Below are 17,600 nucleotides of genomic sequence, written 5' to 3' on the forward strand. Positions count from 1 at the left end.
TGAATCGAATGTTTTCTTCTTGTTGGCACGAAATTTTGCAAATTTGGAACAAGGTTTTGGAAGTACGTGCAAACACAGATGAATGTATAATATCGAAAGTGCATAGTGAATATTATTCTATATAAACCTTTCATCTATTATAGAATACTTTAATGATATTAAATTTAGTTTTAAAGACTCAAAATAAATCATCTTTTAAATTTATTACTTAGTTAATTTTTAAACTAATACCATACAAATTAGAAATCAAGCTGGTGGTCTTTTTACCCTTGGCTCACTATTTCTTTCTATACTCTCCGCAAATATAAAGATCTAACTGCCCTTGCTCCATTCCTTCATACGACCCACGAACTGTCGTTGCCGACGAACCAGTTTTATGGTTGTTCTCTAATAGTAGGTCAACAAACTAATCTCTCCGATTGACATGCAAGCTTGTTCGTCTTCAAAATCTTAGCCGTCAGGAGATGAAGAATGATATTAGGTACTCCTTAGTAGGTGTCTGGGCTACTACATCCTCGATTACTTTGTCCAGGCCAACTATCTCTTTTTTTCCCAACAAAATATGTGCTCAAAATCAAATACAAATATTTTGTAGTCGTTTTTGATTAGGAATTGTTTGCTCGAATGATAAGATTTTATTACTATTGTGTATGGATTATTCTTTTTCTTAAATCATCAAAAAACATTATCGAGAACAATAACGTGTGGGATAGTTGCGAGCTACTTGTTTATGATCCTAACGTCGGATAAAATCGGCATGTCATCTGTGGGAGTTTCAGATTTAATACCGATATTTTAACCATTTTAAGACATACGAAATTCAAGTTTTTCTAAGTAAATATTAAAATAAATAAATTTAATCAAACACCAGAAAATTAAATTCAAAATATGATAATGGACGAAACTTAGCTCTCACAATTCATTACCTAAGTACATCATTGCACGTATTGCGTGCTTATCCATAATTTTTTTTATAATTAATTGAATTTATATTAAAATAGGAGAAATAGCACAGTTGTAAAAATTAAAGAAGGTTCAACTACAATTTGAAATTATGATGTATTACAATTTAAATCTATTATATTTCAATGGAATTGTACCATAATATGAAAAATGAAAAATACTGCAATTTTAAAACGATAAATTAGAAAACAAAACAAAAATTAAATGAAAATTAAACAAAATAGAGCATGTCATCAAGCTTTTGTTTCTATTATAGCGATTTTTAATAATATATTAGAAATATATGTATACACGAAAACTTAGAAATCATCATCCACCTATTGTCATTTGTCTCCTCCTCCATTCAATTTACATTTACAATTGTTATTACCATGTCTTTACATGTTCTTATCTAATATTAGCCTCATAACATATATTTTATTATTTAAAAAAACATATAATTTATGCACAAAATTTTTTGTGAGAGACAGATCTCTTATTTGGAACATTTATGAAAAAATATTAATTATTTTGTCAAAAGTATTATTTATTAATGTAAATATGAGTAGAGTTGACTTATATCATGAATAAAAATCTATAGATCGTCTCACGATAAACCTATTATGTTTTATGTAGGGATGAATTGTTAACTCAGATACATCAGACAAAATGAATATATATGATATTTAAAGTACTTTTAAAAAATTATGCATAATGTAAGACAACTAACAACCTAGTGAAATATTAATTTTTTTTTAAAAAAAAATAGTATATATTGTTTAAGGGAAGATGATGGTTCCTCTCGAGTCAAAGCAGTTAAGTGTCTGATTTCTAATTCGTTGGGGTGTCACAAAAATTTTAAGTCCACAACCGATATTTTGTCCCATTTATTGGATGTCCTCTCCCTCCCTATGTCTTAATCATACAAATACTCTCCTATTCTTCCAGTTTTTTTATTAAAAAAAACTGGAGAATATACATATGTATATTATAATAGTCATTCTATAATTTTTTTAATATATATTTATATATTTTCCTTGAAAAATATTAAAAAATTAAGGGTTTGATTTCTAATGAGGATAAAAAGCATACTTATCCTACGAGTCGTCATATACAAACTCATGGTCGTATAATCAGTCGGATTACGGTTTTAGTAAAATAAATTGATTTTTTTTACATTTATTTCTTTTTTTATTAGAGTTTTCAATTTTTTAAATCCGAATCTCACTAATATACACATTACTCCGACAAAAATCGAATTAAATATGCAAAAAAAAAAAAACTAAGTACTAAATTATTGCTTAGACCAAATCTATGTTATTATATTATTAAGTGTGAGTAACTAGAGGACACAAAAATATTTATTTACATAATTATCCTTCTTACTATACTAAAAACCTCTTGAAGTTACTCCATATTTTACATAGAAAAAATCTAAACAAAACTTTCTTTTTAAATCGAACAACTCTTCTAAAATGAAAATAATTTCGTGTTAATTGTTTAATATCATTTGATCAAATTAAAAATAATAATAACACATACAATGCCTGTATATCTTTTACTAACTTTTAATAATTGCGTGAACAAAAACTTATATAAATCGACTTAAACAAACGAATTTTGCCTTCATACGATTTCTTATTATATCTCTCCAATTTATTTAGATAAACGCATAGTCATCACATAAGAATAAGTTTGTTGGGAGGATATTGTTACAATCGAGTCTTTAACTTAAAATTTTGGTAATATATAAGCCACTGGTTATCGACGGCTAATTTAAATTTTAACATAAAAAAACTAATCAAGTTACCAAAATTTTAATTTGATTTTAATCAACATTGATCAATTTTAGATATTGCTCATCTAAATTTGAATTGTCAAGGTATTCGAGTTTATTAAATATTAAAATCATTTATTTCTTTTGACTTTTCTTTTATAAATATGTTAGATTCTTAATTCATACATTTAAGATCTTGAGAATTAAACTCGGGATAAATTTATTTTAATAAAATGTGATAATATACGTGTAAATTCAAATTATGTTGATATAATTTTAAATATCTAAAAAAAATCAAACCCTTTACGAATTCAAATTAATAAAAAAAATATTAAATAGTCTCCAAAACTACCAATTTGCACAATTCAGTTGTGCAACCAATAAATATGGTGGAAATAGTATATAAAAATAAAAACAAATAAAATTTATGTGCCTTTATTGAATTAATATGACTTAATTTTATAAAACGGGTCTCTAATCCAACTCAACTCATGAAAAATATTATTTTTTTATGTCAACATATCTTTTTTCAATACATATAGTGACCGAATCGATCCGTCCCATAAATAAAGATCTGTGAAATTGTTTCACACACACACATGTCCGAAACCTTAGTAATATAAATAATAATATAGATTATATTATATCATTGTCAAAATTTCTCTATATTTATTTCACATATGACGCTCATATTTAATCGAATTTTTGATATTTTTATAATATTTATTTATTTTTATATAGATTTTTGAATTTTCAAAATATCATATAACTCGTATAAAAAAAACATTATAACAAATTGAAAATTATAGATAATAATTTTTTTTAGCTTCGATTATTAGTAGAACTCAATCAAAAAATTAGATAAAATAAGATGCAGAGTTCAATACTTTCTACCTAGAGTAGGTCTCTTGTGCGACGGTCTCACAAATTTTTATTTGTGAAACGGGTCAAATATAAATATATATATATATATATATATATATATATTTCATTGTATAAAACGCGCACGAGTGATTGCGACTTTGTTTTGCGAACCAACCACGTCTTGTACGATAATTGCAATAGCACATACGTGTGATGCCGTGAGCCCACATTCCCCACTAGGGTTAAAAAAAATATTATTATTATTATAAACTTCCATCACAATTATTTTTGTAAAAAAAAAAAAGATATTTGTTTATTAAAAAAGTAAAAATATGTCACGTAGCCCGTTATATTATGTTATTTTAATAAACAAATGTCATTTTTTACAAATAAATGGAAAAAAACGTTATTTTTCAAAATGAAAAATGTTTTCTTGATCGACGGCGTGAAGTCATTAAGTGTTTAATTAATATGTAGTAGATATTATTTAACGAGTTTTTTCCGATCCGAAGAAAAAATGTGTAAAAGAGATTATATGATATTTGAAATCCAGTGTCGTATCGGAAAAAAGAAATATAGATTATAATTCAACTCAAAGCTAATTTTAATTAATACAATGTCGATTTCCTTTATTTATGATATAAAAAATTTGAAATTACAATTATTTTTAAAAACAATATTTGTTTGTTTATATAATTTTTTTACGAAAAAATAATTGTGTGTGTTTTTAAGAGTTAAAAGTTAAATCTTCCGATGGTCATTTTTTTTTATTACAACACATGCGGAAATAAAAATCGAACCCGAGGAACTGATTAATCCGACAAGAAGTGAGGACCAATGGGCTGTAATTCCAATGGTCATTATGGGACCACAAAAAAGCACTCATCACAGCCCCGCCAACTTTTTATCTCTTCACCCATAACCTAGGATTCTTAAAAGCGTGTCCACGAAGCAAAAAGAAAAAAAAGGCGTAAAATGTCAAAAAAATCAACCGCTTTTGAATAAGTCGCATTTATTGTCATTTATTTACTTAGTCAGGTGATCATTAAATGATTAAAAGAGCATTGATTATTACTACCAATTTCTTTGAAATTCTAGCTGAAAATATTGCATTAAAATATAATATATGGGATTGGGGTATATATTAATACAGTAATTTAATGTATTTATGAAATATTAAAAAAGTTAAATTGCAAAAGAAACCATTTTGATTAATAGTGTAAAATAATGACCAATTTACTAAGTCTTGTGAATTGAGTTGTTTCTTGAAACGATTCAAACTTCAATTTGTATGTATATGCTAGGAAATTCAACAATTTTGTACAAATCAAATTTATTTAATTATAATAAAACTCGTGCATGAAGTAATAAAAAGTGGAGGTACTGACCATAGAAAACTTATAGAAGCTACAAAACTGTAAGGTCACGTATGGTTGGAGGATAAAATTATGAAACGATTAAAAGACAAATAATAAAAAGAATGATTGAAGTAGAAATATAATATATAATGATAAAATAATATTATGTTTAGTATGATGGTTGAGAATGAGATAGTTAAGAATTTTTTGATGAATTGACAAAATTGTCCTTTCACTTTTGCGATGGTCGTGGGCGGCGGCGGCGGTCGGCCGACGATGTGATTGTCTACGGCGGGGCGGTGGGTCGGCCGAAGGCGACGACGGCGGTCGGCCGACAGGCGGCCGGAAGGAGGAGGGGGTGGTCGACGGTCGGCCGGTGAAGGGAAGTGGTGGTGAATTTGGATTTAGGAGAAGGGTAAAATTGGAAAAATATGATGGATTAAGAGTGAGATAAATAATCCTACCAGACATGAGATAAGGTGAGTTAAAAAATCATAAACCAACCTTATCCCTCCAACCAAACATTGCCTAAGGATCATCGGCTTACATTTGGAAAGCCTTTTCGCAATAAACTGGGTGAGGTTTCGGCTTATACCCGTCGACAGCAAAGTTTCTTGTGGCGGCATGAATCCCATCAAGTTCTGGTTTTGCAATTATTTGACAACCCAAACGAGACCTGCAGTAAATCACCCATAATTAAATTGCTGGGCACATGGTACATGCAACATAAAGAGCAAGAGAGCAGAGGAACCTATGTGTCAGTGAGACCGAAAGCAAGATCTAACATGTTATTTTCCTCGTCGGTTAGATCGGTTAACTTGTTGAACTGGTCCACATCTCGAAAGCCATTATCGATATATATGAATGTGGGTGAACGATGACACTCTTTTTGATTCATTTCCCAGTAATCTTGCATCCTGGTTTTCCAATAAAAGTAATTTGGGAACAAACTCTGGTAAAATTTTGAACTAACAAAACAACTCACCATCACAACAACATGACAAGTGGAACAAGCGAGTGAACCTTCACATGCCTCTAAAATATTAAGATGGTTCGATAAGGATAACATGCAAGAATATAATCGTTGTGTTGGATGCAATAATTGTCTCTGCTTGGTAGAGCGATCAAACCATGGTGCTTGAGCTGTTGTGCGGTTTAAAAGATTTGAGTTACACCATTACCACCAGCTATAGCTTTTGGTAAAGCGGTAAGCACTCGGTCCTGTAATTTGTATCAGAGCCAAGGTCATGGGTTCGATTCCCATTGATTGCAAAGAGTGCAATTATTGGGAGGGAGATTGTTGGGTGCAATAATTGTCCCTGCTTGATAGAGCGATCGAACCATGATGCTTGAGCTGTTGTGCGGTTTAAAAGATTTGAGTTGCACCATTACCACCAGCTATAGCTTTTGGTAAAGCAGTAAACACTCGGTCCTACACGTTGATATCTCCGAAAGAATTATAAAAGTACATAAAATAAATTAAAATTAGATGGTATTGGTACTCGGCTGATAATTAAACAACAAACTGAACTAGAAATTGATAACTTACGAAAACCTTAATTAAACATGAACTGCAAAATGAAAACACAGCCATGATAAGTTCACCTTCAAGTTCTATATCATTCTCATGCGCAGCTTCTAACATTGACATTCCTACCGAGACTTCAACATTTGTCTCTTCACTGTCCTTATCCACAAACGTTACATTTATTCTGCAGAGTCCACACCAAAGCATAAGAAATCAGATCAATAACAAGTCTCCACACAAAAAACTGCCTTTAACCTCAGATGCTTCAGGCCTTATAATAGAAAGGCAACCATTCTGTGATTAATTTTGCACTCCCACCAAACATTTATTGTATACCTATAGGCGGAAGTAAAAAAGATAGTGGCTGAGTTCATGCAATGTCTTCGGAAACTTAGTGTTCCCATGAAATAGATCATCAGCTTGTTTGGCATAGACGATCAGTTCACCAGGTGAAAACTGTTTGAAAGAACACTTAAGTTACAGTTCTCAGGAATTTTTTCTTTTTTAAATCACTTCTCCGGAGTGGAATAAACTATTTGAATGAACAAAGTTCTATCAATAATTAGGTTCCACTATGTGAGTTTCTCTTATCCATTGTTCTCTATCCAACTATAGCCTTACCTATATATCCCAATCACCCAAGTCAAGCATAATAATTTTGTGCCAAGTTAATCGTGTCACTTGACATGAACACCACTAGACCCTTGGGGCTGTATCCCATGATAACTATAATCATATATTTGTAGGATACAGTTTTGCATATGTAAAATCCGATAATATCCCCCAAATTCTGATAGGTAAGCAACAGCCATCCGGATCGAGCCGCTATGGGCATCGTCGAGGGGTTGGCGATCCTACAAGGATGGGTTACATAATGAAATATATCAAATATGGTGAGGTTAACAAGCTTGAAGTCCTCTTACGTAAAAAGCTAATCCAAAGTTCGACGCTCGCCTACGTACGTTACTTATGTCCTAACATCCCTCTTCACTCCTTCCTGCCAACACACACTTTTCCGTCTCTGTTCTTCACATATGCAATCCCTTAATACAAATTTTCATTTAAGAAGTGCCACCAAACACGCCAGTCAATGAAGCAACATCTCAAAATGGCTCCTTTTAGGCCCGAATTTATAAATAATAAGATAGCTTTTTGTAATGTGAAAAGTTAGTTTCAGTATCCAACTGAACATTAACAAATCATATAAAAGAACAAACCTTCCGCTATCCTTTTGGCGGCATGAGCACCCAGCTGATAAAACTTAGAAACTAGCATAATCTTCCAACCAGTGACCTCTCCAATGTCAAAGAAAGACCGATCGATAATATAGAAAACGACCCTCTATGATTATGGCTTTAGCCGTTAAAATTCTTCAGGGCAAACATTCGCAAAAAGAGCTCCAATAATATCCAAGCTAAGCACCGATTTTTATCAAATCCTTTTCATGATAAAAAAGGATTTGATAAAAAAAAAAAAGATAGAAGCACAAAAATAAACTTTAAATAATCGAAATTTCCTAATTCTCTGTCAGAAATTAAACGATAAAAAGCTAAGTTTGGTTGGATGATAAATATGAAATGATAAGAGAGAAAGGATAAAAATAATGATTATAATAGAAATATAATATATAATGATAAAATAATATTATGTTTGGTATGATCGTTAAGAATAAAATAATTAAGAATCTTTTGATGAATTGACAAAATTGACCATCCATTTCGACGGCGACGGTTGTCGGCGACGGCGTCGGATGTGGTCGGCTGGCCGGCGGCGGCGACGGTCTGCCGGCGTTCGGCTGTCAGTCGGCAGTTGGCGGTTGTCGGCCGGCGGCGGCGGGAAGTGGTGGTGAGTTTGGATATAGGAGAAGGGTAAAATTGGAAAAATATGATGAATTAAGAGTTGGATAAATAATCATAAGAGGTGAGGAGTGATTATTTTATCCGAGTTAATATAACCTAATCATTTATTGTAGTGATTGACTTGATTAAATAAAAATCATACCAAAAATGGGATTAGTTGGGTTAAAAAATTATAAACCCGTCTAATCTCTGGTACCAAACGTATCCTATGATGATTAACACATCCAATTGAAGATTGAAAACCTAAATTGCGTAGATGACTTTGGGAGAAAATCCATATACAAACGAGTGGATGGAGTTCGGACGGCTTGCATTGGTACCCAAATAAATGGGCCATCCGATCTTTGGTTTGCCTATTGGGCCTCCGAATGGCATGGGCTATGTATTTAGCTTGTTTGTTGAGCCCACACTACACTTCAAAAAAGTTAGTAATTCACTGAACATTTTAGATATTTTTATTTTTTTAAAAAAAAAAGATGTAGGAAACTATATTGGGATAGATTGATGCACATGCATATAGTTTTAAATTTTTTGGAAAATGAAACGTGTGATACACTAATACTCATCTCCCACATTAATTTAAATTAAGTGTTTGAAATGAAGCATATGTCAGTTATAATATATTTTCATATCAACCTGAATTTTTCGTGTACGCAAAAAGATTGTACATCTTAGATGATGGGGTCCATCACGTAGTCGAACTTACACGAATCATTTGAGTGTGATATAACAACTTAGAAATCTCAAAAAAATTTAAAAACCAGATATTTTATATTAGGAAAATAGTAAAAAATTATAATAAAAAAATTTCATATCAAAACACTAGTAAGTTTTTTTTTTTTTTTTAATCCTTAACTTTGGATAATACCATAAGACTTAACCCTAAACTTCCATTGTTTTGAATATGACTACTGACATTTTTAAATGACTTGGGCATAGAAATTTTTTTTTAAACAAATAAATAGCTAAATACATTTCAGAATTGGGAAATTTTGATGACTTCACATATATATATATATATATATATATATATATATATATAAAAGTCAACAAAACTTTAAAATAATAGCAAAGGAGCGAGTTGACTTTGTCGCCATTCCCATCAGATTGTAGGGGGCTCTTGCGAGCACCGGAAGCAGGGGATCATACCTCTGTCTCAGAGTACTGTACAGTATCACACGGATGGTAGGTCACTCTGTCACGCTCCTCCTTTTTTGTTAACGAGATCTTACTTACGTGGACACTACCCTCATTTCATTTCAACGGATAAGATTTTGTCACACATATAATTTCAAAAAAAAAAAGTGGATCCTATATATGCATGGCCAAATATTGACCTCCTATCATGGGGGCAATGCCCACATGAATAGAATGAAATAAACCCTCCTTTTTTCTCTTCCAGCATCAAGCTAGGGCTGTGTTTGGCAATAAACTAGGTTTTCTTTCAATACACTGTGTGTTTTTCTATTTAAAAAAATAATATCAGACATAAAATCCTCAAACGAGACATCCGTGCCTATTTTCACTTTCGTTGTATTGCGGATTATCTCTATTATATTATATATATATATATATATATATATATATTTTTTTTTTTAAAAAAAATCTGTATAATAGAGACAAAAACTTAGTCTTATGGTTTATTTTGTTTTTTTTAGTTTGTAACTTAAAATTTTTAATTTAGTCCCTCGCTATTTTAATAATTATGGTATGTCCGCGTCTAAACAAAATCGATTCAAATTACAACATGTAATAATTTAAAATTACAGTTGGAACTTCATTAAGTTTTAAAATTATGATATTATCTATATCTAAATATAAATCAACTGATTATAAAAAAATAACGTACAAACATACAACACATACATCGAACTGCTTGTGCCTTAGTACCTTTTTAATACTCAAAATCACAAAGTTAAACAAATAAAATAATAACCTAAAAGCAAATTAGAAAAATGATAGATAATCAATAAATTATACATTTTTTAAAAAATAATAAACTTTCGTGTCACAACTTCAACCTATCGTGCCATATGTCATATAAATATAAACATAATTGATCCGTCTCATGAATAAAAATTCGTGAGACTGTCTCAAAAAAAATTATTACACCAAATATAAACACACCGGATAATGCATATCTCTGAATACACGTGAGGATGAATATGATATTAAATATCACAAAAAATCTCATACGTATTGTAGAAGGAATCATTCGGAAAAATGTATTTTTAAATATGGTATGGCCAATAAAATATAATATAAGTGCACAAAAATATTTCGATACGCAAATTATTCGTTATTAAGCAAATTGATACGCAGACTTTTATTAAAAGCTTAAATTAAATGGATAATCTTTTGCCGAATCTCATCCAATTTTTTATTTATTAAATTTGAATGAAATCATATCTTAACCACTTCATGTGCAAAAATGATATTAATTAATTTGAGATATTAATGTGACACCAACTTTTATTTATAGTTTTATTCTTGCATAAATTTTTTTGAGATATTTATATTATTTGAATCTGATATAAATAAATTATTTAAGTAAAAAAACACCAACATAAGTCGTCGCCTGCATAGAGCATACCGCTTTTTAGTACATTGATGTTAATAAACTTTTTTTAAAAAAAAGAAGTAATAAATGTATTAAAACCGAATAAAATAATTATATTAAAAATTCTAAGAATTATGTTATTTTTGTCAAGAAATAGAGAACCTGAAAACGAGAAATGAGTTTTATTATGTAAAGAAAGCCAAATAATAAATCACAAAAATTCATGTGAGAAGATCTCATGAGTCAATTTTGTGAGATGAATATTTTATTTAAGTAACTTATGAAAAATTATTATCTTTCATGACAAATGTATTATTTTTTTATTGTAAATATTTGCATTATTGATGTTTCTCAAGAATAAAAATCATTGATATCATCTCACAAGATACATATTAATATTATTAAAGAGTGTGAACAGTTTAAGAATAGGTCTCTTGTGAGACGGTCTCACGAATCTTTATCTGTGAACGGGTCAACTCTACCGATATTCACAATAAAAAATAATATTCTAAGAGATCCGTCTCACAAAATACGACTCGTGAGACTGTTTCACAATAGTTTAAATAGACGAACATTTGATTTACAATCATGAGTACCATTTTTTCTACTAATAATATAAAATATATACGATTTGGTTTACCTACATGGATGATAACGGTTGCCAACTCTTACGATGATAAGAAAAGTAATAATGAAAAAAATTATAGTAAAGGATTCGATGTATCACATCAAGCAACGAAACGTGCGGCGCACTTAATGTAAGGGCTGACATCTCGTGCGTACACGCGCCGCCGTTGTTAAGGGCCGAGGAATCCCTGAGTGGGAAAGTTCGAGTACCATTTCAACGATGGAGACAAGCCTTTCTTTGCCGTACAGCGTGGGAAAATCCCGCAGGTAATAAAATCAACCACGAAAGGCAAACAGCCCTTTACACATTTGACATTTCCCATTTATATATTTGAATCTTCCGTGTATATCTCTAATTCTTCTTAATTGTCTCCAGTTTCACATCTCCAGACAAAAAAATATTTCAACAAGTAGAATTCGGCAGGAATTAAAATTTTGAATAAATGCCAGCTGACCCTTTGATCCATTCTTTTCCAAGTACGGAAAATTTTATTTTCTTCTTCTGACTTTTGAACTTTTTTATTATTGAGCTGATGGAGATGAAGAACAGAACTTTCTACTGTGCAATTTTTGCGTTGTTGAGTGGTTGTGTAGTGTTTGCAGGCGACATTATTCATCAAGATGATGTCGCTCCGGCGAGGCCTGGTTGTGATAACGACTTTGTTCTGGTAAAAATCCTTTGTTTTTTCTTATTCTTTTGATGTTAAAGATATATATTTTTTGCATTTCTTGGCATATTAACTGGCTGTTTAGTGCGCTTTCTTTGTGTTTAGTTACCCTTTATCGTTTTGGGTCATATCTTTTTGTCTCTCTGTAGTTAGGGAAGTTAATACTTGGAATATTATGCCATCTTTTCGTTGCTTTTTGCTTTTGTCTTTTGTACTGTTTGCTTATTAATCAGGCCCCATGTAATAGTTGTCTGCTCAATTCGTTAGATTTCACATCGGTACCTCGATGTGGTTCTATTTCGTGTCTTTTACACCTTATGTAACAAAACGAGGATGCAATTTTCAAAGGGACATAAATTTTGCTGTACAGTGGGTCATAGGTGCAGCAGCATTCTAAATTTCTATCATACCACATGTTTAATTGTTGTTTCTTCACACTGTTAAATATAACGGAGCATTCTCTTGTTATGATGCTGAAGTTTTGACTGGAGAAATCTCCATATTTCATAACTTTTGCTCCATCCATTGGTCGATTATTTACAAACAACGTAATTGAGTTAAATTATTCATCTCTTCTAACTTCCATTTATATTTGGAACCTGAATAGGTTAAAGTACCATTGTGGATTAATGGTAAAGAAGTGGCAGGGTTTGTGGGTGTTGGAGCCCGATTTGGACCCACCTTGGAATCGAAAGAGAAGCGGGCAAACCTTACTCGAATCGCTCTTGCGGATCCTCCTGATTGTTGTCGTGGACCTAAGAACAAGGTTTATCCTTTTAAATTGAAAGTTTATGAGTCATAATATGCATTTTCCTCATATTTCAGCCCTTTGCTATTGTGTAGATTACAGGTGAGGTAATATTGGCGCATCGGGGAAATTGCAGCTTTGTTACCAAAGCAGACAATGCAGAAGCTGCCGGAGCTTCAGCTTTACTTATAATAAACAATCGGACAGGTTTATTTTCTTTATCAGCCTCATTGGTTGTGGTTTTCTAAATTGGAGTCCAGTAGCTGCCTCTCTGTAACTACAGCATATTTGATATTAAACTTCCATATGCTCGATACAATTGTGTGAATTATATTTGACTATGTATGAATGTAGTTGTTTTGTTTTCTCGTGATTAGATTACTACAGTTTCTCGTGGGAAACTTTTTAGAAGTCATGATTACTCTTCTCATCTTTGAACCTGATGTCCCAGTAAAACAACTATGTATGCTTCCAGCTGATACGCCCCTACATCAAAATTAATATGCTCCATTATGATCTGACTGCTAAATTATTCAGAGCTCTTCAAGATGGTTTGTAAGGCAAACGAAACCAATGTAAATATTCGCATTCCAGTTGTCATACTCACATCGAATGCTGGTGCAACCTTGATACAGAGTATGAGGGATAACTCAAATGGTAATTAGATTTTCCGTTGAGCAGTTTAAATTATTGTCATTTTAGGGTTTGTGCCTGTGAGGTATTTTCATAGCATTGCACTTCAAAGATTGCATTTGTCTTAGTTTCCATTCAGATGTACTCTCCAAAACGACCAGTGGTTGATGTTGCTGAGGTGTTCCTCTGGCTAATGGCTGTCGGTACAATATTATGTGCGTCTTATTGGTCTGCATGGACTGCAAAACAAGCAGCTATTGAGCAGGAGAAGCTCTTGAAGGTAGCGCATTCTCATTTGAAGTTAGTACTCTTCTTCGTGGTAAAATATAGACGTGGCTGATTGTGTAAACATTCTCATGCAACTAACATTTTATACTGATCTGGCAGGATGGTTCTGATGAATACCTCAGCAATGAGGCACATAGTTCCAATGGTGTCATGGACATCAACATTGCATCAGCAATTTTGTTCGTTGTGATTGCTTCCTCGTTCTTAATCATGCTCTACAAGCTGATGTCCTATGTGTTCATTGAGATTCTGGTGGTTGTATTTTGTATTGGTGGCATGGAGGTATTATAATCTTTCACAACATACTGGTTCTTTTCAGGGTTCATGTGTCAGTAGATAGGTATTTGCATTAATAGAGGATCGTGATTTAAAGGTATGTTCATATTTTCAACGAAACTTGGGAAAAAATGTTTAAAGTTCTGTAGAATGTAGGACATAATCAGACCATCCGAGTTCTTTAAAGGATTTACAAATTAATACAAAGGTTTTGGCAATTCAATATAGGATGTTTTCACCAAAACTTTTAATGCCGTATGATATAGTGAGGAAGCCTTAAGATGCTATGTATGAGTTTTGATCATGATTAGTGGTTTGTTTCGACTTCATCGTGTTTTTTTTAAAATAAACTCATGTTGTTTTATGTATTGAATATATTCACTAGTGTCAGATAAATGAAGGGTGCATTCATTTGCATGCAAAAATATTTGCTGTTTTACCGAATACTGGTTTCTTTGTCTTGTTGTGCTTACAGGGTTTGCAAACTTGTCTGGTGACTCTGTTATCATGGTATGTACTGCGTTTTTCCTCAACTTATGCTTATTGCACTTCTGGGATTTGATTTGATGCTTTGGCTTTTGGAACACTGGACTTACAACGATTCAATATAGTTTCAGATGGTTTGAACGTGCTGCCGAATCATATATAAAAGTACCTTTTCTGGGAGCCGTATCTTATCTTACACTCGCTGTTTCTCCTTCGTGCATAGCATTTGCTGTTCTATGGGCAGTTTTCCGACGGATCTCCTTCGCTTGGATTGGTCAAGATATACTTGTACGAGTGCAGTTTCTTTTCTTCTTTGCTGTTTAGTTTACCTCCATTTTCATTGCATTTTCCTATGGATACATAAGAAGCACGTGTTTCAGTTATGTTCCTGACTTGTTTTCCTCTGAAACAGGGCATTACCTTGATTATTACAGTTCTCCAAATAATACGAGTTCCAAATCTTAAGGTAATAACCAAAATTCGAATTCTTTTAGGGTGCGCTTGTATCGAGGGATTTGAAGCAGTGAATTTCAAATCCATTTGATTGCTTAAATATATTTATTATGAGTGAGTTTCAAATCCACCAATTTGTTAATTTACGTAGAAGTAATGGTAATTGTTATGGATTTGATGAGTACATTTCAAACACATTCTTCAAATCCCTCCAAATCAAATCTTTCTATCCAAGTGCAACCATAGATCAATGAAGTAGTTCACACTGTGGATAAATATAATGTGTTGTCGAACGTTTCCATGTCATATTCAGGTGGGTACGGTTCTACTGAGCTGTGCATTTTTGTATGATATTTTTTGGGTCTTCGTTTCCCAATGGTTGTTCCATAAGAGCATCATGATAGTGGTGAGCACGAATTTCGTTTGTTGAAACTTATAAAGCATACATGATTTTTTATGGGATAAAACTAAAGTTTGTTGCTGGGTCTCATAGGTAGCTCGTGGTGATGGAAGTGGAGAAGATGGTATCCCAATGTTACTAAAAATCCCTCGAATGTTTGATCCTTGGGGCGGATACAGTATCATTGGATTCGGAGATATTATCTTACCAGGACTAGTAATAGCATTTGCCTTGAGGTTTGAGCTCAATGGCTGTCAAGTCCTCCACATGATTGTTAGATTATTAGTGCTTCTTGTTCTACGACCCTTAGTTCCAATAGCTGAGCTCCAAGATGAATTCCTGTCTCCATCGTACTCTTTTAAGAAACAAAGTCTCAGTTACATACATATTACCCAATTCATGAAAATAACTTTATGTCAACTTTATTTAAGCAAATCGTGGTTGTATTAAAGTTGGATATTCACATCTGTGAATTCCTCATACTGCTTCTTAACTACCAAGATTACACGTGCTGAAATATTTCGATTAATTTTTGTAACCCCTCGTGGGCCTTAAATATTCACATATCACCAAGTCTGTTAATTTTTCCTATGCATCCTTGCAGATATGATTGGCTGTCCAGGAAAAGTCTAAAAGATGGTTACTTTCTGTGGGCGATGATTGCTTATGGTTTAGGTATGGTTATAATTATATTTATAGTTTATTTGAAACGAGAATTCCACTAATGACAAGGATTTGTTATCCAATACGTACTTTTCTGGCATAAGCAGCACATGTCCTAATCCACTCTTTGTTTTCTACTCGATTCAAAGATATATAAAAATTGAATAATGAGGAATTTCGAATGTGAACACAGGTAGAATGGCCTAACCTGTATGACACCCTCGTGTCCTTTCTCTTTTATGGGTTCGAAATTGAAACACAACAAACTTAGGGGGGTCGATTGAATCTATCCTGAAAAAATGATTGACTCTTTACTTTGGAGAACTTGAACATTATACATATTGCTGAGGAAATACTCTTGCGTTGGGGATGTGTTTCATTTGATTCACACTAAATTTTGTTGGAAAACAATTGCTTGTGGCACTCATTTCTCAGAGCTTTACTTTCGACATTTCAATCTTATGATCGTAGGGCTTCTCATCACTTATGTGGCTTTAAACTTGATGGATGGACATGGACAACCGGCTTTGCTTTACATCGTCCCTTTCACACTAGGTAGGTAACAATGAAAATGATGGCAAACATCATTACAAGGAGAACGAGTAGAGTACATGACACCCCTTCTGATAGATTTTTATCAAATCATCAGCTATAACTTCAAATATACCTTTGTATGGTGTAGATTCACATCCATTTTTTGTGATGGTTTCAGGCACATTCATAGCATTGGCCAAGAAGAGAGGCGATTTGAATCATCTTTGGAACCGAGGGGATCCGGAAAGAGTATGTCCACACGTTCAACTTCAACCAGATGACCGATGATTACTTCAAATTTAAATTCAATGCGGTTGATATAATGATCAACACAGTATCCCATGTTTATATTTTGTTACATGTGTTTCATCTCCTGTTTCATATATATGTAGATGAATAGTGAAACATTTTAACGTGTATATGTACATATGTATGAAACAGTAGATGAAACATCAATTGGATCACAGGAAGTTTAGACAATGATTAGTATTTGTTGGTTCTAGTGGTAAAGGAAATTAGTTTCTTTTGAACGACATCTCGAATTCGAGACTTGTAAACGGAGACATATACTGAGGGACGAGAAATTAGTCCAACTCGATTCGATACTGCTAAAAAAATTTGGCCTCTTTATTAAAAGATATGTGCTCGGTTATTTTCCTAGTATGGGACCGAATGAGATTGTGGAGTGTGATTGATTCACACTTTTTTTCCGTTTTCTTTTTCTGAAACTGTAGCTTAAATTATTTTGGCGCACACATTGTACGCTGATCAACTCAATGATCACCACATACTGAAGGGAAAGGTGAAGTACAGGTATGATTCCCTTATCTTTATGAGGTCAAGTAATATGATTCATTTGGAAAACCACTGTCAAAAATGATTTTGACATGGAAGGAGCTGAGAATAAACATTTCACAAAAATTAAATTTAACGATT

The 17,600-nt window shown here is 32.5% G+C and overlaps 1 protein-coding gene and 1 long non-coding RNA gene across 3 annotated transcripts; one reads left to right on the top strand and one right to left on the bottom strand.

The window, feature by feature from the left end:
- Positions 1–5,371: 5,371 nt before the first annotated feature.
- On the bottom strand, positions 5,372–7,856 carry LOC142538851 (uncharacterized). Its single transcript, XR_012818751.1, has 4 exons — positions 7,687–7,856; positions 6,547–6,653; positions 5,693–5,976; positions 5,372–5,617 (listed from the first exon to the last, which is right to left on the bottom strand). It is a non-coding gene; the product is annotated as an uncharacterized LOC142538851 (long non-coding RNA).
- A 3,719-nt stretch (positions 7,857–11,575) lies between these two features.
- On the top strand, positions 11,576–17,290 carry LOC142539477 (signal peptide peptidase-like 4). Of its 2 annotated transcripts, XM_075644973.1 has the most exons (14): positions 11,576–12,183; positions 12,791–12,949; positions 13,027–13,138; positions 13,469–13,588; positions 13,693–13,844; positions 13,952–14,134; positions 14,604–14,638; positions 14,740–14,902; positions 15,027–15,080; positions 15,381–15,473; positions 15,561–15,703; positions 16,072–16,142; positions 16,602–16,685; positions 16,843–17,290. In XM_075644973.1, exons 1-14 carry the CDS (start codon positions 12,049–12,051, stop codon positions 16,950–16,952), a joined length of 1,614 nt encoding a protein of 537 aa, XP_075501088.1. In that variant the 5' UTR covers positions 11,576–12,048; the 3' UTR covers positions 16,953–17,290. The 2 variants fall into 2 exon arrangements, with proteins under 2 accessions (XP_075501088.1, XP_075501089.1); XM_075644974.1 differs by lacking the exons at positions 11,576–12,183; positions 12,791–12,949 and having other exon boundaries at positions 13,383–13,588.
- Positions 17,291–17,600: the final 310 nt, after the last annotated feature.

This window comes from Primulina tabacum, chromosome 3 (assembly GCF_025594145.1).
Source record: "Primulina tabacum isolate GXHZ01 chromosome 3, ASM2559414v2, whole genome shotgun sequence".
Taxonomy (NCBI): domain Eukaryota; kingdom Viridiplantae; phylum Streptophyta; class Magnoliopsida; order Lamiales; family Gesneriaceae; genus Primulina; species Primulina tabacum.